Raw genomic sequence first — 25,456 nt, forward strand, 5'->3', positions numbered from 1 at the left:
CTATTATTTCTTCGCTTTAAATAAAGTTTTGTTGCTACTTTGCTATCCCTGCAAGATAAAGTTACCAAGATGTTTTCCCCCTTGCCCAAAGTGGTGTGTGTGTGTGTGTGTGTGTGTGTGTGTGTGTGTGTGTGTGTGTGTGACTCCTTAGACTGTGAAATAATTAGACCTAAGCCTAGAAGTACTTGGTAGGGACTGAATGAGATGAGATCCTTGCACTATTATGGATGGAGGAAAGCAATCCAATCCTTTGAGAACATGGGATAGCCCAGCTTTAAAGGAATTTTACAAAGTCCTGGCCTGTGCTCTTTTGAGGTGTTAAGGCCCCGAGGGAAGAGGATGGTGTGGGCGCTGCACTGGTCAGGAAAGGTTATTATGGCGGTGTGGGCGCTGCACTGGTCAGGAAAGGTTATTATGGCGCTGTGGGCGCTGCACTGGTCAGGAAAGGTTATTATGGCGGTGTGGGCGCTGCACTGGTCAGGAAAGGTTATTATGGCGCTGTGGGCGCTGCACTGGTCAGGAAAGGTTATTATGGCGCTGGGTGCTGCACTGGTCAGGAAAGGTTATTATGGCGGTGTGGGCGCTGCACTGGTCAGGAAAGGTTATTATGGCGGTGTGGGCGCTGCACTGGTCAGGAAAGGTTATTATGGCGGTGTGGGCGCTGCACTGGTCAGGAAAGGTTATTATGGCGGTGTGGGCGCTGCACTGGTCAGGAAAGGTTATTATGGCGGTGTGGGCGCTGCACTGGTCAGGAAAGGTTATTATGGCGGTGTGGGCGCTGCACTGGTCAGGAAAGGTTATTATGGCGCTGGGTGCTGCACTGGTCAGGAAAGGTTATTGCTGTAAAGACTGGGGAAACCGGAGCAAGGTCTGCAGAGCAGTGACTCTGTACCAGCCTGTGCAGGCTCTTACTTCTCATAAACCTGCAGGAGCTCTTCATAGGGAGGCTGGGGCGGACGTCTTTGATCAGAAAGTCTTTGTTCAGGTTTTGCCACCTTCCCATAATGCTAAGTCATTTTGCAATAAAATGCCTAAGAGATAAAAGGGATAAATGATGATGGGTTGGTTCATTTACACATTTGACTTTGAGATTTTTATTATAACTTAGTTCATCTTCCCTTGTAGTTATTCTCCAACCACCTGGCTTCAGCATGTAGTGCGAGATAATACCTTCAAAGAATGGTACGATGTTTTAAATACCAAAGAGAGAATCGTGTACACACACACACACACACACACACACACACACACACACACACGTAGTACTTTAAACTACATTATTACTTAGTTTCAGCAAATAGAATGTGGAGGCATTTTGAACAGTAGTGAATGCTTCTTGGTTTGTACTTGAATTAAGTTGATGAATTTATAAGGACTTACTTTTTTCCATGTTCAAGGACAGCTTAAGTTTTAAAAAACTGTACAAGGGAGCAGCCCTGGCCACACAAGGAATTGGTTGTGCTGGGTTCTTTTGCTCTAGGTTTCATTCTTTCTTTGTTTTGATTCTAGTTTATTTATTTTGGTCTTTGAAGCTGGTGTGTTGTTGGCAGCTTTGCTGACAGGGGAGGGGAGTTCGCAGGCTTTGCCGAAGTGGAGCAGGCTCTGCTCTCTCTCAGATACCGTGATGCCAGCCCCGCTGGTGGCTACAGTTTCGGTATCGAGATATATATGGCTTGAAAACTAAAGGTTGCTTATAAAATTATTAAATGGACTAAATAAATATCCAAATAAATATCTCTTTAGGGCATTATAGAGGGTATTAGTTCATAAAATAAATACCCACTTTACATTTCTGAGTAACCCAAATGATTTCCTTTTCATTGAATTTTCCTGTATGTTTTTCTTCTCAAACCATCCCCATGGCCAGTCATTTTCAGAAACGTGGGTTTTTGGCAGAGGAAGGTGAACGTATTGTGACCTCAGCATCAGTGACAAAGGCAAGAGTGTTAAGACCCCAGGACAATTGAGATATTTTTATAAATCTCTCTGATTGGGGTCAAAGATGCAGACAGTAGAGTTTCTGATAGGAAGTCTTGATGTTGAAACCCAAATGTTTGGATTAGCAGAAATGAGAACATAGGAGGAAGTGGGAAGCACCAGGGTTTTACCAGTGAGTTGTTGGAACAGTCAGTCACAGGGCCACAGTCTCAGGCTCGCTGTTACACAGCGAAGGCCAGGAGTCCCTTTCTGCTGCAACTGTAGGGCCTGTTGTAAGTCCCAGTCTCATAAAAATCAAATATGAGTAAGTAAAGAAGGGTTAGTAAATGCTAAGCAATGAAGCACAGCATTTCAGAGAGTGATAAAGGCTTTGAGGAGAAGGTCAGACAGGGTCATAAGCTGGAGATGCACAGGATGTAGGTCAAGACCCTCTTGGCTAGGTAAGGAGGGGTTGCTCCAAGGAGACCATGGCAATGGGCTGAGTCCTGGGTAACCTGGAAGGAGTGTGCTGAGAAATAGCAGTCCTGTTGATGGGGAAAAAATGGATATATTTATTCAAGGGTAGTTTGAGCCAGACATTCTGAATTTCCAGCCAGAAATCCAAGAATTTGGGAGGTTGAGGCAGGAGGATTGTTGTGATTGGAGGCTGGCTTAGTTTTCTTGGCGAGACTCTGTCCTTAAAAAACAGCAACAACCACAACACACACACACACACACACACACACACACACACACACACACCCTGCAAATAAAAACAAACAACAGATTGTTTTCAGAAGTTTCTTCTGGCATACGAAGGTCAACATATTGGTAACCTCAGTGTCAATGCCAAGGGCAATGCTGTTGGTTAACAACGAAAGCAAGAGTAGTTGTTAGCTGGTGTTTCTCAGCTTGTGGATGTGCGATGCCTCTCCGTGACTGTCAGGTCCATGAGATGTTATGTTTTTCTCAGTGTAGCACTTGAGTGAGTAGTCCAGGGCAGTTTACCCCATTACTGATGATAAGAAAGACAAAGACAGTCTGTGAAACAGCTACTTGGCAACCACATGTCATGTGTTCACGGTTGCTCTGAGGGAGCAATACTGGGATAACTGGTAAATAATTCTGCAGCCTTGTTAAATGTCTTGAATTTGTCAATTACACGAAGAGGAATGTTCTTGTTCTAGGGAGATGTGTTGAAGGACTTGGGGGAAATGGGCCATCGTGTGTGCAAATTGTTCAAAAGTGATTCAGCAATCAGAAAAACAGTTCACACAGTAAGAGTAAATCAAACACAACCAAATGTTCTTATAATTGTTGACCGAGTCTAAAATATTCTTGAGTTCGTTGGGTTATTCTTGCAAGTTTTCTTCATAATGAAGTAAAAAAAGCAAAATCAAAACCAAAAAATTACAACAAGACCTCACAATACATGTCAGTCAGCAAATGAAGTTATAGAAGAGAAAGTACTGTTTCTGGCAATGGAGTTTATAGCTTGGTTAAGTAACGAATAATTAGTAACAAGTGACGTATACCCAAGGGCCATGGCAAGCATGGCAAGCACCAATGTACCAATTCATGTAAGGATCCAGGGAATAAACATGGTGAAGCAAATCTAATGATGTGGGGCTTTCATAGACTAGCATGTGGGGTGCGGGTAACGAGAAGCCTTGAGATAGCTGAGTTCTTTGTCATGTGAGAACACAGAGGTAGGGGGTCTTAAAAGCTAGGGAAAGAGTTCTCACTGAGAAAACCTTGGTGTCAGGCTTCCCAGCCTTCTGAACGGTGAACAAGAACTGTTTGTGCACGCTCTGGTGTTCTGTTACAGTAAGACTGGGCTGACTGACAGACGGCCTTTGCTGAAGTTAGACTCTTCACTCATGGACCTGGGTCTTACACCCAGCAGATCCAGTTCAGGGCAGAAAGGCCTTCGGTGACATTATGGACAGTATCTTTTTTTTTTTTTTGTGGACAGTATCTTTAACTGAGGAATCATTCCTCATAGGAGGGCTTCTTGTAAGCCTTTGACCATGAGACATTAAATCGGGTCTTGGAGAAGTTGATTTTTTAGAGGAATGGAATCTTGGTGCTCTCACTTGCAAGACTGCAAGCAAGGGCTGCTTTGACCTTTCCTTAGGTATCCAGGAGATGATGGGTAAGTCCATAGCAAGGGCTGACATAGAGGATGGATGAGTACAGTGAGCAGACACTTTAGGGATGATGTCACTTAGGCGGGGAGAATGAAACTTTCACTCACAACTGCATTCATTATCAGGCGACATTATCGGAGTGGAAATATGCATCCTTCCCTGAACAAGGAAACCCACCACATGGTTTCCTCTGTCTCCATGATGGTGATGCCGAGATGATCATGAATATGTTGGCGTGGGGCTGAGGATTAGGGGACCCTCTTCATGACCCAGTGACCCCCCCCCCCAACTCTTTCCTCTTGGCAGTGTTGTCTGAGTTCTTGGCTCTGCCTGGACTTCCAAGAATTCAGCCAGCAACCTGGTCCACACATCCATTCTGTGGCCCTTGGAGTCTTTTCTACCTCATTCCTTTAGGTTTTATTTGTGTGTGGGGGGGAATAGAAAGCCACGGTACAGTGTCCACCTAGCTGGTCATCAACAGGGCTTTCTCCTGTCTCCATGCACTGAAGTGGGAGTGGAGTGTCCCCAATATGAGGTCATCATCAGTCCTGACAGAGGCACCTAATGCCTCCTCTAGAGAGAGATCCAGTTTAAATGCAAATGCCCCACTAGGCCCTGGGGACAATTAATTTTCCTGTGACTTCTTTAAGTCCAGTTTGAGAAATGATCTCGTGAATATTGACTGAATTTTCCTTAGCTTTCTAGAAGTGTATATTTTGTTAAAATACATACTTCTAAGTTGACCAGATTAAAAATGCACATTTCTGAATGTGCAGAAGAAAAGAATTCATCTTTAAACAGTACCTGGAAAGAGATTTATGAATTAAAGTTAAATGAATTCCTTATCCTCAACAGTACATGTAAGATGCAAGCTGTTATTACAATAGACTATCACACAGCAGTAGGGGTTAGGTCAAAATTCAATTTATCGGGAGATTATTTTTAACTTTTGACCAGACTGGCACAGGATAGTAATATAACAATTAAGAATATGGGCTTTGGAGTCAAGCAATCTTTGTTTGCACTTGGAAGGGTCATTCATTCATTCATTCATTCATTCATCGCGCACCATCGCGCACCCATTTGCTGATGGCTAGTAACTGGAAAAATGGCAGTGAACAAAACCAACATTCTCTTGCCTTAGTCTCTCAGGGGAAATGGATATTGTATAAATAGTCCATTCTGATAAATGATAGCCACCGTGGTCATGACATAGAGGATAAAAGTTGGTACCATGTGAGGGAATGACATGAGAACTTAATTTACAGAGAAGGGTCAGAGGAAGCTGATTTAATGGCTGACGGACCATGGTGGACGTGGAGGAGTTGGGGTTGAGGGAGGGAAGGAGTGGACTCCTTGTCCTCTTAGGGCCTTGTTTCCTTTTCACACAATGTGGCTAGCACCATCAGCATCACAAGGTCACTCCGGGATTAAATAGTGCTGCACTGATTTATGCTTAGTACTGGCTTGGCTTCAGTATTTAACTCTCGGTAGCTATACGGACTAACCGTGCTTCCTCTGAGGATTCAGGAGATAGTGTAGACAAAACTAGTGTGGACCAGGATTGGATCCTCCGAAGGGAATCTGAGTACAGAAGGATACAGCAGATGACTTAGAGAAGACTCAAGAAGAAAACATATTTTAAAAATGCTATCTTAATTTATATTTTGGTGTATTTTGGTGATATACCAGATATGTACAGTGGTTCACTTTATATAAACACAGTACTGGCAAGATACAAACAAAATTACTTGTAGAACCCAGGTTGAAACCATGGGTTTAAGGGTCAGATGAGCAGTGGGGTTGGAGACAGGCTCTAGAGAGTACTCCCTCTGGGCCCTTGGGCAAGACCAAGCTGCCCAAATCTGTGACATTACTATAAGGGCTGAATGTGGCAAAGTTCATATAGTGATGGTTTGTGTTTATATGTTCCCAGTCCTTGAGAAAGGATCACTGAGTGTTGTTTCTTCAAGGGACAAAGACTTGAATACAGACATCTTCTTAAGCACGTGTGTGCACGATGCTTGTGTGTGTGTGTGTGTGTACGATGCTTGTGTGCGTGTGTGCATGTGTAGATGCGCTGACGTCACGGAACCTGTGTGGAGGTCAGAGGACAGCCTTGGGTGTTGCCCTTCCCTTTGCACTTTGAGACAATGTCAGCCTCTCTGTTGTTTTATAGTTGTGTGCAGCAAGCTAGCTGGCTGTGGGGTTCCTTTCCCTGCCTCCCATTTTCCTGCAGGAATGCTGGGACTACAGACACTTGCCCCTGGACTCAGCTTTGTGTGGGTTCTGCAGGATTGAACTCAGTTCCATGTGTTAGCATAGCTGCAATTTTACCTACTGAGATCTTCCCCTAGCCCTGGAAAATGATATTTTGAAAGGGCTGCAGAAATAATAAAAAGCTGCTGATTGAATAGTGACCCTCCATCAGGGACACCATGAGAACACACCCCACAGAATCAACTGCCTGGGACTCTCGGAGGCCCACAGACATCAGAGAGCCTGTAGGGGTCTGACCTAGGTCCTCTGCATGTATGTTATGGCTGAGTAGTTTGGTGTTCTTTTGGGATTCCTAACCCTGGAAGCAGGAGCTCTCTCTGACTCTTTTGCCTCCTTGTGGGACCCTCTTCCCTCTACTGGGTTGCCTCATCCCACCTTGATGTGATGGTATGTGCTTGGTCTTATTGTAGCTTTGTTATGCTGTGTTTGGTTGATGTCCCTGAGAGGTCACCTCTTTTTTGAGGGGAGACAGAGGAGGGGTGGATGGGGAGAGGGGTAGAGGTAAGATGGAGTGGAGAGACTTGTGGGAGGGGAGGGAGGGGAAACTTCAGTCTGGATGTACTTTATGAGAGAATTAAAAAAAATGTACGTAGTGACCCTTCATGTGAAGAATCTCAGTTTATTGGTGAAGTGTAAGTCAGTGTCGCTTTTATGTGAGACAGGCACTCAAATCCTTAAAATGTTTATTAGTTTTTACACAACCATGTTGGAAGACATGGCAGACTGATCAGAGGTAGCCCTCTCCCAGTGGTCTAGCAGCTTATCTCAGTAAGCTCTGCAAAATGGAGTCTCCTCCCTCCAGCAGAGCTTCCTGCTCTCTCTCTGCCTTTATTTGGAGAATGTACCTGGGCCTGGAGGACTGACTTTATCTGAAAGCTGTTTCTAAGCCAGATGCCTGTCTTGAAAACCAGATGCCTGACTCATCTTTAGCTTGACCCTCTGCACAGATCCCTGCTGAGAAGACCTGTGTTAGGGGCTCTGCTGTAGAACCCTACTGCCACATACTGAACCTTGTGATAGGAGTGTGCTACTCAATACAAATCAGGGTCTGTCACTGGGTTCCCCAGTCCTGTATATCCCTACACTCTACAATAAAATTGAACTGATTCACTGAAATCTTATCTCCCAGAGGGCTGTCTCCATTTGTGCTCATGGGCCGCCAAAGCTTTCTGTCACCATCTGCCTCTTTCCCTTCTCAACCTGGTGGCCAAAGGCCCAGAGGGAAAGAGGACCCCCACATAGCCATTTCTTTTTCAGTAATCATTCCTAAGAATAAATTAAAATACATCTTTATGATGGAGTATTATGTAGGTGGTTAGAACTGCTAGGATTGTGGGGACCCTTGGAGATGTACTAAATACATTTTCCAGTGGAAGATGGGCATAAACCTTTTGGGGGTCCTGGAGGAGAATTTTATGGCACAGACAGATGCATTTTTGGCGTCTATTTGATAAGGGTGGACTTGAGCTTGTGGTGATTTATCTTGAATATCAGCTTGATTGGACTCTGAGATGTCTCCGTATTACTAAATCACAGTTGGCAGTGTGTCTATGCAGGTCTTTCACAGAGGCCCAGCTAAAAAGGAGAAAACCCGTCTTGAATGACTGTGGCGCCATCCTACAGTTGTGGGGAGGGCTTTATAGAATAGACATGAACAGAACAAAAGCTTGCTAGCATAGGCATTCTGTATCGTTCCACTTCCTAGCTGCCATGCCATGAGTTGCTCTTCTCCACCATACGCCCTCCATGGTAGACTAAGGTTGGGCTAGACATTGAGTACTAGAGCGGAAATGAGGGAAGCGTGGATTCTGGTTAAAGGAGATGTGTTGTGTATAGCTTGGGGGAGATTATTCCCAACCTCATTTACCTAGGAGGTTTTTGTAGGATGTTTGTGTTAATTTCCACCTTGCCAGGATCTAGAATCACCTAGGGAACAGGTCTCCAGGGATACTTGTGGGAACTTATCTAGTTAGGTTGGCCTCTGGACAAGCCTGTGGGGGATTATTGTGATTAACTGATGTGAGAAGAATCATTTTAATTGTAGGTAGGATCATTCCCAGGCCAGGAGATTGTAGAAAATATGGAATGGGAAGCGTAAGTTGAGCAAGTATGTAAGCATGCATTCGTCCCGTCTTCTTCCTATGGATGCAGTGTGAACAGCAACTTCAAGTTCCTGCTGCCTTATCCCCATCCCTACCCATGACTGTACTTGGAACAGTGAGTTAAAATAAACCTTCTTCATCATCATCTTCTTCCTCTTCCTCCTCCTCTTCTTTTTCTTCTTCATTTATTTATACTTTATGTGCACAAGTGTTTGTCTGTATGCATGTATGCGCACCACATGCATAGCTGGGGTCTCCAGAGGAAAGTGTCAGATTCCCTGTAGCTGGAGTCAAGGGCTGTCATGAGGGTGATTAGAGCCCAACCAGGGACTGCTGCAAGAATAGCAACAACCTAACTCTGTCCTGCCCTTCTTTTTAAAAGTTGCTTTTGGCAGGGAATTTTATCATCATAGCAACAAGGAAAGAAAAAAGACAACAAGGAAGTGATCAGGGCTTCCCAGCAAGATCAGCACAAAGGGAGACAGAAGGAAGGGGGTACAGGAATTCTTCCTACTGTGTCAATCTTTGCTTATTTCTGGATAAGGATTTGGCAGAGCCATTTCAGTCCTGCTGTTGAACTGCTTCAACTCAGGTGTCTGAGAGCTTAGAGAATTGATACTAATCCATGCAGGCTTCCATACTTGCCTAACAGAACACACTTGCTATCTGTCTTTGGGTCTCCACTGCTGGGAGCAGATGCCATGGTGACAGCAACTCTTATAAAGGAAAATGTTTAATTGGGACTGGCTTACAGTTTTAGAGGTTTTAGTTCATTATCATCATGATAGGAAACATGGTGGCATGCAGGCAGGCATGGTGCAGAAGGAGCTGAGAGTCTACATCTTAATCAGCAGGCAACCGGAAGAGGACTGGAAGTAGCTTGAGCACAGGAGACTTCAGAGCTCACCCCATAGTGACACACTTCCTCCAGCAAGGCCACACCCACTCCAACAAAGTCACACCTCCTAATAGTGCCACTTCCTATGAGAGTCTGGGAGCCAATTGCATTCAGACAACCACACTATCTCAATAGGAACCTGGGTCAGGTGATGAGGTGTACACACCAAATGACTTGAGTCTTGGAAACTGGGGGCTGGGGCTCTATCTTGGGTGGTAGCATACCTTCCTCACAACTGGTCTGAACTCACTGTGTAGACCAGGCCGTCCTCAAACTCACAGAGACCCACCTGTCTTTGTCTTCTGAGTGCTCAGCTTTCTTATACCATTCGGAACCACGCCCCCCAGTGGGCTGGGCCTTCTTCCATCTATTAACAGTGAAGACAGTTTCTCACAGACAAGGCCGTAGGCTAACTGGATCTGGGCACGCCCTCTTTGCAGATGATTTAAGTTGACAATAAAAACTAAGGAGACTAGCCTCTGCTGCCTTCTTTGAATCAACAGCTGCCTTTACTCTCTTCCCTGGAGTCTGTAGGGAGAATAGGATGTGGGTCCTGGGGAGAAGTGAGGTAGGTTTAGTCTAAGGTGGACCCACCTTTCAGAAGCACATGGTTCCTTCCTAAACTGAAGTCTACCACCTCGGTCCCCAGGAGTGTGGTCAGGACACTGTTACTCTCATGCTACGTGAGGACAGCTGCTACGTATAACAGTAGAAAGGTTTTTTTTTTTTTAAAAAAAAAGTATTTTGTTGCTGTTTTTTTTCTTTCTTTATTATGTATACAATATTCTGTCTGTGTGTATGCCTGCAGGCCAGAAGAGGGCACCAGACCTCATTACCGATGGTTGTGAGCCACCATGTGGTTGTTGGGAATTGAACTCAGGACCTTTGGAAGAGCAGGAAGTACTCTTAACCTCTGAGCCATCTCTCCAGTCCCAGTAGAAAGGGTTTGAGATCCACTTTGAATTGGACTTATTCTGGAATAAACTATAAAAATATCATTTTAAACAATTTATTGTGAATCTTGTTTCTTTGCATAAATCATTTAAATTTTTGTTACTTATTTGTGTGCGTGCATGCATACCATGGCCCACATTTGGGGGTTGGTTATCGCCTTAACTGTGTGGGATCCAGGGGTTGAACTAAGGTAGCCAGGCACCACTGGTAGCGAGCGCTCTTATTGACAGAGCCAGCACAGTGATCCCAGGTCTACGCGAATTCTCATAGGAAGGTTTAACATGACTTGATTATTTGCTTACATGTCCTTAAGGTTTCCACGTTCTCTTGTGTTCTGAATGGTTCTCTAAGGAGGCTTCGTTGCCATCAGGTGATGAAGCAATAGTATTTTAAGGTTTCCTTGGGCAGGGCTATTTGGAAGAGAAAACAGGGGTTTAGTTCAACACAGATGTCATTTAGGAAGGTTTTTGTGTTTTTTTCTGTTTTCTTTTTTTCTTTCCCATGTCTGGTTTGTCCTTTGTTCATAGGAGACCTTTTACAGTTAGGTTAAAAAAATGAAAAAATTTAATTCTTGTTTCAAACTTTTAGGACACCCATATTTTGGCTACGACATTATTTATGTTTCTCAGCTGTGAGTTTCCTAGAAATAGTTCAAACTGTCCCTGCCTCACAAAAGCATCCCAAGAACTCTACCGCCCTTCCTTCTGCTTTATCTTGGACACCCCAGGGTTCACGGTCAGGGTTTCTTGTTGCCTCTGCAGCCAATAAGAGCTCACAGAGAAGCCAGGCGTGGTAGCACACACCTGGAATCATAGCCTGTGGGAGGTGGAAGAAAGCAGGAGGATCCGAAGTTCAAGGTCCTTCTCTGCTGCACAGTGGCTTTGAAACTGGTCTGGACTATCAGCAGGGTCCAGTCTCAGGGAAGTTCGCACATTCCAGGGTAGGAGAGGGAGGATTAGAATTATTAAAGAAAAGGGACAGAGGTGTGAGAGAAATAAAAGACAGAAACACAGGACAGCACCAGGGGGGAAATTTAGTGAATACCGCAATCACCCATGTTTATTTCCACATGCTTATGTACGACACTCCAAAAGGGGTGGAGAGAGGCCACAGACTTCATTAATGTGCTATAAAGAATAAACAGAGCATCCTCAGTCAAGCACTCTATTGTTTGGACGGGACACAAAACAGCCACACCCTTAGATCAAGTAACCCACAGACAGCCACTTCCTGGAACCTTCTGCCAATCTCCCTGAAGGAGCAGGAATAGACTTGAATTCTCCCACCTTTGGTCAAGGTGGACAGATTCACCCCTACACGCAAAATACTAATGAACCACACCCTAGGCCAGGATCTCTGGTTTGTAGCCGACCTGTTGTCCACAACTCTGAGAGAGCTAGACTAAGCTCAGACTCACTGACCTTTAGTCAAGGCGGACTGGGCTCACGTCTGTGGGCCCTGAGGCTACAGGAGACCAGGCCTCCAGAAAACTTTAAAACCCAAGAGAACAGAACAAAGACAACACCCCGGAGACCAGGAACGTGACTCATCAGGTAAAGGGCTGGCTGTGTAAAGGTGAAGACCCAAGTTTGGATCTCCAGCGCCCATGTGTACTTATAATATCAGCAAGTACTGCAGCTTGTCCCCCATCCCCACCAGAGAGGGTTTCTCTGTAGCTTTGGAGCCTGTCCTGGAAGTAGCTCTTGTAGACCAAGCTGGCCTCGAACTCACAGAGATCCGCCTACCTCTGCCTCCAGAGTGCTGGGATTAAAGGCATGAGCCACCTCCGCTGGCCAGTTTGGGTCTATAACCTCACTGCTGGGGAGGCAGGGACAGAAACTCTGGAGGACACTGCCTAGCCAGCCAGCCAGATCAACGAGCTTCTGGTTCAGTGAAAGACCCTGTCTCAAAATCCATGGTGGCGAATGATTACGGAAGACACATGACATAGACCCCTGGTCTCCACAAGCACCTACACATATATGTAAATACACACATGCATGCATATAAACACGTGTACCTGTATATACAAAAGCAAGCATGCACATGCATACAACACACATACACACAGGAGAAACAAGACCTAAAGCCCTGAACAAGCAGATCATGAAGCATGTAACTTCTGCAGTCTCTAGAGGCCAGTGCATGGCAACTGGGAAGTGGGTACTTTAAGACTCCTCAGCAGGCTTTCTGTTATCTCTTAAGATTTTGATTTTTAGTATGGAAGCCCATCACTATAAAAACAGTTAAATCTGTTTGGAACAGAACCAAAAGTGTATACAAAGTGTACGTGTTTATGGGAGTCTTGCGGTGTTTTGGCAGACAAGAGACAGAAGTTAATTGCTTTCCTTTAGGGACTGTGGACATTGCCGAAGTTGCTACTTCTCCCTTTGAGAATCATTTCTACTCTTGAGCCTCTTCAGTAGTAATGAAGACACAGATTTTTTTTTTCCTGGTAGGTGTCTTTCAGACCATTCAGAATACCTTGCCTGCACATTTGTGCCTAGAGAAGTTATTATTTTTCTTAGTATGTACTCTTAAAACTAAACAGTGGACTTGGGCAGATGGTTCAGCTGTTAGGGTACTGTCTACCCTTCCAGAGATCCTGCGTTGGATTGCCAGCACCAACGTGGTAGCTCATAACCTTTGTAACCTCAGTTCCAGGGGAGCCAGCATTCCCTTCTGGCCTCCAGGGGCCACATGTGGTGTGCACAGACATGCATTCAGGCAAAACACCCATCCATAAAGTAAAAACAAATACACCTTAAAGACATGAGTGGTGTGATCCAGTCAGCTTTGCTCCCGAAGTCGCTTTATTTACAGAACTATGCTTGTGAGATCCCCTTATGGTCATCACATAGATTTAGTTTGGTTCTTTTTTTCCCCCTTTTTAAAAATTTTGTTTTTGAGATTATACTATAATTACATTTCTCTCTCTTATATACCCCTCTACACTCTCCTTCAAATCCATGACCTCGTCTTTCACTAATTGATCCTGCATACACACATACATTCCTACATATAACCTGTTCGGTCTGTATAATGTCGCTTGCGTGTATGTTTGCAAGGCTGACTATTTGGCACTGGGGGAGACCACCTCTCCTGCTCCCAGCTTCCCTCCGCTGCCTGGAGTTCTTTGTGTTAGGCTGAGGTGTCATGGCCTCTTCCCAGGCAGTTTGGTGTGTTCACTGGTGTCCTCCATTCAGCTAGCCTTTGGGCAGCCATGTTGGTGAGACTCTACAGGAGCAGCTTCTGGTTGCTAGGAGACATAATCTCACACAGCACAGTCCTTGGTCTTCTGGTTCTTAATGCTCTTTCTGCCCCGTCTTCTGCATGTTCCCTGAGCTTTAGGTACAGGACTGAATTGTAGTCCTTTGGGACTGGGCTCCACAGCTCTGCATTTTGATTGGTTGTGGCTTTCTGTTACAAGGAGAAGCTTCCTTGATGAGTTAAAGACACTGTGGGTCTAAGGATAAATGTTTATAGATTGCTGTCAGGGTTAGTTTGGTTCTTTAACTGCCTTCTAGATTCTCATCTTGTGGAAAGACAAAAGTTTGCTATTTCCTGTTGTAATAAGTATTATGAACCATAAGCCTTGCATAGAACTGGACAGACTATGGGGCAGAGTACACGCCAAAGCGACTGCCACCTTTTATACACCAATTCACAAAGGATACATTGAACGTATATGGCACATAAAAGCAACCATTGTTATAAATTGTGTTTTTTCTTCTCTCTCTTCCTCGCCCCCTTCTTCCTCCTTTCTTCCCCCCTCCATCTTCCTACTATTGGTTTTTTTTTTTTAACCTGTCAATATAATTTTCTTTTGGGTCCTTACTTTCCTCAGTTAAAAAAAATTTTTTGTTTTGTTTTTTTGAGACAGGGTTTCTCTGTGGCTTTGGAGCACGTCCTGGAACTAGCTCTTGTAGACCAGGCTGGCCTTGAACTCACAGAGATCCTGCCTCCGTCTCCCGAGTGCTGGGATTAAAGGTGTGCGCCACCACCGCCCAGATACTTTGTTCAGTTTTAAGTAGTGATTTAAGGACAGCCCCTACTAATAGGTCATTGTAAAGAGCTCTAGAATAGTGTATTCTTTGCAATGGGTATATTGAATTAGGAGAGAGAAAGATATATATATATATATAGAATATATATAGAATATATATGGAATGGAAGAGTGTGGTAATTCAGTTGAACATTATGGATGCTGGAGCAGAGGGAGAATGGCTTTGAGACCCACCCATGAGAACAGAATGAACTTAAGAGTCTTTGTGTGTCCCATACTGGCAGTGGTTTTCCTCCTTCTCTTTCTTTGCCTCCTCCTCTTCCTCCTTTCCTTTTTATTTTTGTCCATGGGATAATAAGACAGCTAGGCACTGTAGTAGCAAGACTGGCCTGAGACACTGTCCACAGGTCAGATAACTGGGCACATTGTGTACTAAATTATGAGTGAGCTTCTCTTTGCTTTCTGGCACTGAACTTCGAAACTATTCTTTATTCTGAAAAGACTACAAGCCACCAAAAGGCAATTTCATTCATTATTATAATAGTATCAGTAGCAGAATCCAATCATATGTAGTTGGCTCTCCAAAATTAATATAAAATTGCTTCATGGGCTAGCTGGGTGGTACCTAATGGCTTCAATTGTCCACGTGGGAAGACAGATGGATGAGGCCTTAATTTTGCCAGTGTGGATAGAGTGAAAAAAAATGAAGTGAAGATTGTTTAATACTTACAGTTAAAGTTGAGGGATTTAAAAAAAAAGCTGCAAGAGGGCTTGATAAAAAAAAAAAACCCTTCTGGAATATCAACTTCCACCTGAGTTCCAGTCCGTGCTACCACAGTCTCCTCTTGGGCATTGTGGTCCTCATAGATAAACAGCAGGGATAGGCTATTTTAGCTATGCTTGTCCCTTTAAAAAAAAAAACTCAATAGGGGATAGAGGATGCGGTGAAAACAAATCCTCTAAATCAATGTGATTGAAGTTCATATGAACTCCCAGAGATAGAAGCAGCATGCACGGGGAATACACAGGTCTGCACCAGGTCCTTTGGGTAGATATTATGACTTCCGGTTTAGTGATGTTTTTTATGGGATTCCTGAGTGTGTGAACCTGTGGGTCTTCGATTCTTGTGCCTTCTCTTTCACTCCTTTCCTTCTGTTTGTCTCATGCAACTCCAAGGTGTTAGCTTTTGTTTTATTTTATTATGTTTAATTTTGCTATATTTTATTACTATCCTTTAGAAGCCTATTTGTTTTCCAGGGGGAGACAGAGAGGGAGCGGATCCAGGCAGGAGGCGAGTTGAAGAAGAGTGGGAGGAGTAGAGGGAAGAGAGCTGTAATCAGGATATAGTATGTGAGAAAAATGTACTTTCAATAAAAGGAAAAAAAAACTTACACAGAGGACGTGAATTCTGATCATGAAAGTAATGTATAGTCCTTGCAAAGGACCTGGAAAATATGGGAAGACGGAAAGAACCACAGTATTTCTTGCCAGCATTTTAAAACATATATTTAATTATACAAATGATATATAACTAAGCCGTTGTGCTGTTACTCCACGTTCCACACTGATTCCCCGGCTGGGGGTCTTTATTGCCATCAGGCATGTGTGTTCCGGTGCTCCGCTCACCTTGATTTGTTCAGGTGTACCTATAGGAAACACACATAGTGGTATTTTTCCTTTTGGTTTATGAACACTGCATCAGATTGTAGCTCTATACGTTTTTGGCTTTGTTCAGTGATGTCTATTGGAAACAATATAATGCTCTGACGTCGATCTGCCTCCTATTTGCTGTGTTGTGAGGTTCTTCAGTTCAGGAGACCTTTGTGTGAACAGGAGTCACGTCAACAGGAGTTCGCATTGCTCTAATAGCCTCTTCCCTTTTGCTGTTATTAGAAATCACAGAATAGTAATAATTATCTTTATGCATGTCTCTGTGTACACAGATAAATGGTTTTCAAGGGGAAATAGCTGGGAAGTTGAGCTGTGGGTGTTTGTTTGCTTTGGTAGTGCAAGAGATTGACACAAGGCTTTGCACAAGTTTGGTAAGCTCACCACATGGAGCATTTTACCCAGAGCCCTGCTTTAACCAGAATACATCCTTGTCCAGCCATGAACACCTGAAGGTGTTAATCCTTTTGATACAGACCTGCTTTAGGCCAGGAGCTGCTAAGATGAAGGGCTATTTCTGAACTGTTCCATAGGGCTCTTAATATTATATCCTGTGGGCACATTGCATTTTTATTAGGAGATATAAGACCATGAAATAATTACATCACTATCTAAGTGATGTGTGCTTTGTTGTTGAAAGAGATCATAGCCATTGGGGAACTTATTTTCCTAATAAAACTTTTATTAAATGGTGGGCTGTGTACGCTAAGGTTGAAACCTCTCCTGAGGACAGTTCAGGCTCTCATGACCTCATGTGGGAAGTGCAGCCATGGTGGCGAGGGTCGGTGGGCTCTTCTGAATCCTGAATGAGGATGGTAGGAGTGACCCCGGCACTAAGAGCTTCCACTCAACCTCTTTTGCTCTCTCCCCAGGAGGATTTAGCCACCTTGACTGTGTTGTGACTGCAAACACTGGCTGTCACTAAGGGTCCTGGAGGTTTTGTTTGACATCTTGTGGATTGCCACACCCAGGCCATGGCAATGTTTGTTGTTCAGTTCAGGGCTGCTTGGTGACTTGTGCGTGTGTATGTTTGTCTGTGTGTACCCGTGCGCGTGTGTTCATGAATGTGTTAAGCATGGGCGGTTGGCCACTGTGTAGTCTCTGGCAGTTGTTAGTGGTTTTACTCACATGTCCTCTGAGGCACAGGGGTATTCCATGCCATTTTCCTTTCCGTGACCTCTTCCATGCTCCTTCACAAATGAGTGGTTTTCTTTCATGTCTTCCATGAAGACCACAGGGCCTGGAGAATTCACAGAGGTGGGTATAGACATATGTCTCTTTTAGTCATTTTTTTTCTCATGGCTGTGGTAAGCAATGGAAGGAATGAAGAGTTTACTCTGGCTTAGAGGTTGAAGGTGCAGCCCATCGTGACCAGGATGGCATAGTGGCAAGTGCATGGGGCACCTGTCACTCTGCACCCTCAGTCAGGAAGCCTAGAGTGAAGCTTGCTCATTTTTATTAAGTTTATGACCCCAGCTCATGGGATGGTACCGTTTACCACCCCACGTCAGCTCTCATCTAGGTTCTGCTACAGCCCGTGCTCCCTACAGTCATTCCATGATCATCGTGTCCTCTGGCAGTCCGTGCTCCCTACAGTCATTCCATGGTCATCGTGTCCTGTGGCAGTCCGTGCTCCCTACAGTCATTCCATGGTCATTGTGTCCTGTGGCAGTCCGTGCTCCCTAGAGTCATTCCATGGTCATTGTTTCTTGTGGCAGTCCGTGCTCCCTAGAGTCATTCCATGGTCATTGTGTCCTGTGGCAGTCCGTGCTCCCTAGAGTCATTCCATTGTTGTCATGTCCTGTTGTAGTCTGTGCTCCTTACAGCCATTCCATGGTCGTCGTGTCCTGTGGCAGTCCGTGCTCCCTAGAGTCATTCCATGGTCGTCATGTCCTGTGGCAGTCCGTGCTCCCTAGAGTCATTCCATGGTCATTGTGTCCTGTGGCAGTCCGTGCTCCCTAGAGTCATTCCATGGTCGTCATGTCCTGTTGTAGTCTGTGCTCCTTACAGCCATTCCATGGTCATCGTGTTCTGTGTAGAAAGCAGAGCAAGTCATCTTCAGCTAAGCTTGTCAACCAACCCAGTCTAGACACTCCCTCACAGACAACCCCTGGGTTTATTTCTCTGGTTATTTTACCTCCTGTGAAAGGGCTGGAGAGATGGCTCAGTGGTTAAGGGCATACACTACTCTTCCAGAGACCCCAGTTCAGTTCCTAATTCCTGCATCAGGGGGGCACACCACTATCTACTCTGTATAAGTTCTAGCTCCTGGGGATCTTATACCCTCTTCTGTGCACACACGCACACAAACACACCACATCACACACACAACACACACACCACTCTGTTGAGGTAACATCATTAACCACAGCAATGTTCCAACTAAGGAGCCATATATGTATACGTAGACATGAAGAGCAGAAAGGACTGGAGGTGGCAGATTGGGACCTGCCCTGCTGAATCTGCTGCTCAGCTGTGTTTACTTGGTTCATGTTTTTCTTTTTTAAACATTAAAGTCCCTTGTCAAGCTGCAAAAACTGGGAAAGCTTTACTTTAAAAAGTCAAATACATGGCTTGTCTTGCGGAATTGGTATGAGGGGCCGGAGAGATGGCTCAGTTGTTGCACTTCCAAAGGACCTGGGTTTGATTACCAGTAACCTACAGGCCAGCTCACAACCACCTGTAGCTCCCAGCACCCTCTTCTGGCCTCTTCAGGAATTAGGCACACATGTGGGGCACAGGTATGCATGCAGGCAAAACAACCAAAAACATAAAGTGAAATCAAAACAAATAAACAAAAACAAAAAGCAAGATTTGGCCAGGCAGGGACCCTTAGTTTTGCATCAGCAGCTGTCAGTGAAGTCAAGAACTGTTGCCTTCGGGAAGGACCCTGACTTCTGAAGTCTCCACCATCCCACCCCTCACCTCATGCATTCATTTAAGTCACTTTCGTGACCTGAGGGAGATGGTGATATTGAGAAAAATGGCAAAACGAACCGTGAGCAAGACGGCAACCTTTCACGTGTGAGCTGTGCGATCCCGTGGCAAAGACATGAGATCAGAAAGAAGCCGGTCACCTTCATATTTAGAGACCAGTGAAGGTTGCTCCACAGGCTATAGCAGCTGGAAAGAGCCTCTTTTAAGAACTCGTTGCTACCTCTTTTTTTTTTTTGTTTGGGGCAGATGTGAGCTATTATTTAAGTAGAAGGTAACTTAAAAATATTATTTTATTTTTTTGTGCATGTGTGTGAATGATTTGTGTGTTCATTCACGGCCAGGGCCTGTTAGCATGGTTCTCCTGTGGAGGTCAGAGGAAAGCCTTGGATGCTGGTCCTCACCTTCCACCTGGTTTGAGACAGGATCTCTTTGTAGTTCACTGCTGTGTACTCCAGGCGGGGGCTGGCCTGTGAGCTACAGGGATTCCTCTGTCTCTGCCCTGCATCTCCCTGTAGAATTGCTGGCACAGATGAACTCCTGGCTTTTATATGGGTACTAGGGATTTGAACTCAAGTCCTCACATTTGCATGACAAGTCCTTTATCCACTGAGCCATATTCCTGTGAGCCATCTTCCTAGCTAGGAAAATACCTTAAACTAGCAAACACCAATTAAACACCAATTCTTTCTTTCTTTCTTGCTTAGTTTCTTCTTCTTCTTTCTCTTCTTCTTCTTCTTCTTCTTCTTCTTCTTCTTCTTCTTCTTCTTCTTCTTCTTCTTCTTCTTCTTCTTCTTCTTCTTCTTTCTCTTCTTCTTCTTTCTCTTCTTCTTCTTCTTCTTCTTCTTTCTCTTCTTCTTTTTTCTCTTCTTCTTCTTCTTTCTCTTCTTCTTCCTCTTCTTTCTCTTCTTCTTCTTCTTCTTCTTCTTCTTCTTCTTCTTCTTCTTCTTCTTCTTCTTCTTCTTCTTCTTCTTCTTCTTCTTCTGCCTCGTCTTTATTTTTTCTTTATCTTCTTCCTTCTTCCTTCTCTTCTTCTTGTTCTGTTGTTTTGTTTTGTGCTTTGTGAGATAGGGTCTCATGTAGCCCAGGCTGGCCTTGAAGTTGCTAAGTGGTCAATGTTAATCTTGAAGTCCGGATCCTATTGCCTCCAACCCACAAGTGCTACTATGCCTTTTTTTTAAACCTTCCTCTTTTTTCCTTCCTTCCCTCCTTTCTTTCTTTCATTGGAGATCCAACCCAAAGCATCACTCATCTACTACTGAGCAGCCATGTTATTTTTCTCATACTTTTCTTGTAAGATATAGGGTTTTTCTATATTGTATGAGTTGGCCTCCTCACATTCTCGATCCCTCTGCCTCAGCTTCTTGAGTGCTAGGATTATAGGTGTTGGCCATAGTACCCGAATGCCTCATCTCTCTACCATGGAGTGTGTGCATCATTATTTCTTGGGCTGCCTCTTACTTTGTTTCCAACTTTAAGAACTAGCCACACAGCACATTCTTGGTAGCATTTTCTATGCATTTGAAATACAAAGAAAACTTTTCTCTGAGATGTCTTTGTACAACCTCAGAGGACAGACCGTCTAACACTCCTTTTAATGCTTTGTCTTTTGGGGAACCTTTACCAGGAAACTGTCAGTCAACCCTTGGAATTTCCAGTCATCCGGGAACAGCTGAACCACTACCGGACTATGGCTGAAAACATTCAAAGTGAACTTGCAGCAACTTTGGTCAAATTTGAATGTGCTCAGTCTGAGGTGAGACACTGTACACATCCCATCGCCCAGAAGGGCATCCTTTTAGCCTTTCACACACTGAAACGGTGGCTGAGGATTAGAAACAGGATAGTGAGCAAGGGATTTTGCCTGTTGACAAAGTTTAGACTTAGACTTTCTCATGTGCTTAGCACCTCCGACTCCATGCTGGCTTTTAGATTTCGGTGAATTCTGTATAACCTGGGGACACCTGAGGATGATGGGTTAAAGTTGCATGGGCCTTGGGGGACTTGAAGTCTCCTTCAGAATGTCTTCCCTTAACATGGATTGCTTGTACTTCAAAGCTCATAGAAGGAATTCTGAATTCTCTTCATGTGAGAGCTCTGATCGTTTGGGCAAATTCCAAGAACGGCTAGTGTAGCAGAGTTTCAGAGCTTCTCTGGACTCATTCTGCTCCCAGGGCAGTGGTGTGGGGGGGTCCAGCCTGTAACTAATAGGGTCACTGAGGGCGCCAGGGACCAGAGGAGAGATGAACTTGTACCATGTGTGTGACGCTGCATGCACGCACACTCCCAGTTCCAAAGAACCACACGTGTGTGAAGATGGTCCCACACAAGAGACCAGACATTCTCCGTCAGTAGGATGCAAACACCTTCAAGCATTTTGATGCTTCAGAATTCACAGAGGTCCAAAAGTTCCCTTCATGTAATTTCTCTTTGTTGCTATATTTCCCCCAGGAATCTGAATATTATTATTATTATTATTTTTTAACCACCTACAATTGTGGTCTAGAAGGCAAACAGGAGAAGTGTAGTGGTATCCCGGACATCTGAATTTACTTGAGAAAATAGTTGCGGCCGTGAAATCACAGGGTGACTTAGAGGTTCCCCAAGTCATTGTAAATCAGCACTACATGCAGCAATGCTGACAGAGAAAATGGGATCCCACTCTGAAATATTTTATTGCTTTCTGTAATATCCACCACAAATGTTTCCTGAGTAGCATGAAATTGGCTTAAGACATTGCTCAGCTTTTTTTGGTCTGTGTGCTGGGTATTCAAAGTCTCTCACACTCTACGCCATTACTCTTCCATGAGGGTATCACACCAGCCTTCAACTGATTTTGGAAAAAGATAAGACCATGACTATTAGTCAGGAATTTATTCAGCCATAATTTCCAATTTGGTAACGCCGACCCAAATTCAAGAAAGAGAAAATGAAACTGGACTGGTCATGAATAAAAGATGAAAGTTTCAATTACCATTTTGGCTCCTTTGGTAGGCACTTCAGCGGTACATTGTTAAACCCCTTTGGCCTCTTCCCCCACTTTCTCTTTACGTTTAGCTTCGAGAGCTCCGCTCCAAGATGCTTTCCAAAGAGGTTTGCTGTCAAGAGCTGAAGGCTGAAATGGAGAACTACAAAGAAAACAGTGCCAGAAAATCATCTCTCCTCGTCTCCCTGAGAGGCAGGGTGCAGGAGCTCCAAGAGGAGTCGGCAGCTCTCTCCACTTCTAGACTCAGAACCGAGATGTCTGCACACACCACGATGAAGGAGAACCAGGAACTCATGAAGAAAGTCCTAGAACTGGATGAAAAATTACAGTAAGAAAGTTAGAAATGACTCCCCGTTTGTTAGCGGCCAGACTGGCTTTAGATCTCAGCCTAGGTCTTGAGTGGACTTTGAATGTTATGCATTATTTTTCCTTGAAACTCAAACTGAAAAAAAGAAAAATCAGACCTCAAATATCTTTGTAGTCGTGGAAACTTTGCTCGAGTTCATATGTCGTCAAGTATTTCAGCAAACACAGCTTGTCTTATGCGTGTTTGAACCTGTTTAATAAGAACTGCAAATGCTTATCACATGAATAGCTGCAAGATTTTCTTTAAACAGAGCTTAACTCTAGAGTGGCAGGGAGCCCACAGGAGTGTATTTAGTGGATAGCTAAAATACGCAAGGAAGCCAGACTGCTCTGGACAGCCCTCATTTGATTTGATTGGCATTTTATGCAAAGAACTCACAAAACTCAGGGTTTTCACTCTTGGTTCAGCCAAGAGGTCACTGTTAAAACAAAATTGGGAACTGCTTGCTCCTAAAATATGTTTTAAAATTCTACGTATGATTTTATTTTATTTTTTAAAGTCTCTCTATGTAATCCTGGCTATTCTGGAATGATAGATCAGGCTAGCCTTAAACTCACAGAGATCTGCCTACCTTTACTTCCCAAGTGTTGGGATTATGTTAATATGTTTTGGGGATTTGGTGTTGCTATGTAGCCTTGAATTTAATATTGTTCTGCCCCTGCTTCCTGAATGGTACACTCATGGCATACCATGCTCAATTTTAAACATCATTATAAATGATGCAGTTGATACTATTTTTATGTATTCCATCCTTAAAAATGAACCAGAGCCTCTAGCCCCTGTCATTTTCCACCTATAACAAAACTTCTGTTTTGTTTTTGTTAAAAAAGCTTGATTTTAAGACAGGCTCTCCCTGCGTAGCCTGGGAGTTGGATTCACAATCCTCCTTCCTTTTCCTCCCGAGAGCTTAGATTACAGGAGTTCTTTAAGGATTTTTTGTGAACCCAGGTCTCCAGTTTATCTCTTTGCTCTGCTCGGCTAGAATTCCTTGATATGGTCACCAGTGATGGCTCAGGGCTGGCTGGCCACTGCAGCATCAGTTACGGCTGACCCGGGAACCACTTTTTTCTCTTGACTTCCAGAACATTGCATACAACTAGTTTGTCTTTCTTTTCTCTCTTTGTGTTTTTCCTCTTCCTCTTAGCTTCCAAATATTGGGATGCCTTTCTTCTTATTTCCTTGTTATTTAGGCTCCTGTGTTTTAAGTATGAGCTAGGTGCAGGGATTTTGCAGCAACTCTGTATTCAGCCTGACTCTCCTCTCACAACATAAGGCACACAAACCTGGGCATCTTCACTCAGATGTACATCAGACATTGCAACTTTGTGCCTGAAGCTGATATCCTGAGGTTCCCACCATACCTTTCTGTACTTATCAATTTGATGATAATTTCATTCTTCTAGCCATTGTGTAAAACATCTTGGTATTTCCCATGGTTCGCTTTTTCTTTCACATTCTTCTCTATTTAACAAATGTATTCACAGCTATCTTAAAATAAAGCTAAATATTAACTATTTCGCATTTGTTACCCAAATATCATCTCTCACTTATTGTGGCAAGTACTTCAGAACCCCACTCCTGGTACCAGTTCATTCTTGGAGTGATTTAGGGTGTCATTATAGTATAATAGATCAAGTGACTTAGCCAGCAGAAATCTATTACTCATAGTTCTGGAGGCTGGGAAGTTCAAGATTGAGGTGCTGGTTGATTCATTTCCTGATAAGGGCTCTCTTTCTGTTAGAAGAGGAATTTCTTTTTTCTCCCATGGTAGAGAGAGAAAGAGAGATAGCCTCTTTCATTTCCTCCCCAAATATACTAATCTTATTCATAGGGGTTGACATTCAGGACTTAATAATTATCTCCCAGAAGCCTCAAGTATACATACTATCTCAATGGAAGCTAAGTCATTAAACATATGCAGCACAGAAACATCCAGTTCAAAAATGATTTTCTTTCTTTTCGCAAAGTGCATCTCCAGCCAGAACGATCTTGTTAAAGTACAAATTAGACCATGTCAGTCCTCAGCTAAGAGTTTGCCGGTGACTTTTCTTCTTCGTTAGGGTAAATACCTAGTATCTTTGCAAACAAAACGGCTCACACTAACTTTGACACCAACTTGGTGATGTTACTCTTCTTTCCCTTATTCTTTCTGTTCCAGACCACTGGCTTCTTAGCTGATTCTTGAACTGGACAGACATGATCCTACCTCAGGCCCGTTGCAACTGCTTATCCCTTTGTCTTCAAGGTTCTTCCCTAGATAGCATGGCTATCTCTAGTCTAGGCACTCACTCAGAAGGACCTGTTCATTGAATCCTTCCATGAGTGCTATGTCTAAAAATTTCCTATTCCCTTTTCTGTTTGATCCATTTCCTCCAGTCTTTATAATAATACTTTACATGGATTAATATTTTGGTCAGTCTTTCCAACTAGAACATAAGCTTCACGAGGCAAGGATTTTTTTTTTATTTATTTTGCTTTCTGCTGCATCTTTTGCACCCTTGATAGAATTTAGTACATAGGTATATTCATTAATTATCTACAAGATACATAAAATAAATATCATACTTATTGTAAAACCACCCTTTAAATATGAAAAATTTCAAGAAGAAATTAAATTTACTTAAAACCTTTTTTTTTTTTTTTTGTTTTTCGAGACAGGGTTTCGCTGTGGCTTTGGAGCCTGTCCTGGAACTAGCTCTGTAGACCAGGCTGGTCTCGAGCTCACAGAGATCCGCCTGCCTCTGCCTCCCGAGTGCTGGGATTAAAGGCATGCGCCACCATTGCCTGTCTAAAACCTTTCTTTATAAAATATTTTACTAACATTTTGAATAGACTTTCAGATGATTTTGCCCCAATTGCCCTATGTAATATAGTACTTTTACCGACTAATACATTATTGATGTTTTAAGAAGTCATTTAGTTTATCTCCTTAATGGCCTTTTATATTCCATTTCTAAAGTAGCTTAATTGGGAGTTGGAGGGATGGCTCAGCAATGAAGAACACTTCCAGCTCTTTCAGGGGAGCAGGTTTGGCCGCTCACAACCATCTGCTTATACCTCCAGTAATAGAAGATCCAGCGCCCTCTTCAGGTCTTGATGGCTACCAGGCAGGCACACATGTTGTACACATACATACAAGTAGGCAAACACTCACGCACATAAAATATAAATAAACAAGTTTCAAAAAGATTAGC

At 43.7% G+C, this 25,456-nt stretch overlaps 1 protein-coding gene across 1 annotated transcript in view; it reads left to right on the forward strand.

Moving 5' to 3' along the window:
• The first annotated feature begins 375 nt into the window (after positions 1-375).
• Positions 376-25,456, forward strand: part of Ccdc170 (coiled-coil domain containing 170) — a 73,753-nt gene continuing 48,672 nt past the window's right edge. Inside the window, exons 1-3 of the mRNA XM_075943450.1 lie at positions 376-786; positions 20,537-20,665; positions 21,967-22,223. Of these exons, the coding sequence (XP_075799565.1) occupies positions 376-786; positions 20,537-20,665; positions 21,967-22,223 (797 nt within the window). The remainder of the gene's footprint in view (positions 787-20,536; positions 20,666-21,966; positions 22,224-25,456) is intronic.

The sequence above is a fragment of the Microtus pennsylvanicus genome, chromosome 1 (assembly GCF_037038515.1).
Source record: "Microtus pennsylvanicus isolate mMicPen1 chromosome 1, mMicPen1.hap1, whole genome shotgun sequence".
Taxonomy (NCBI): Eukaryota; Metazoa; Chordata; class Mammalia; order Rodentia; family Cricetidae; genus Microtus; species Microtus pennsylvanicus.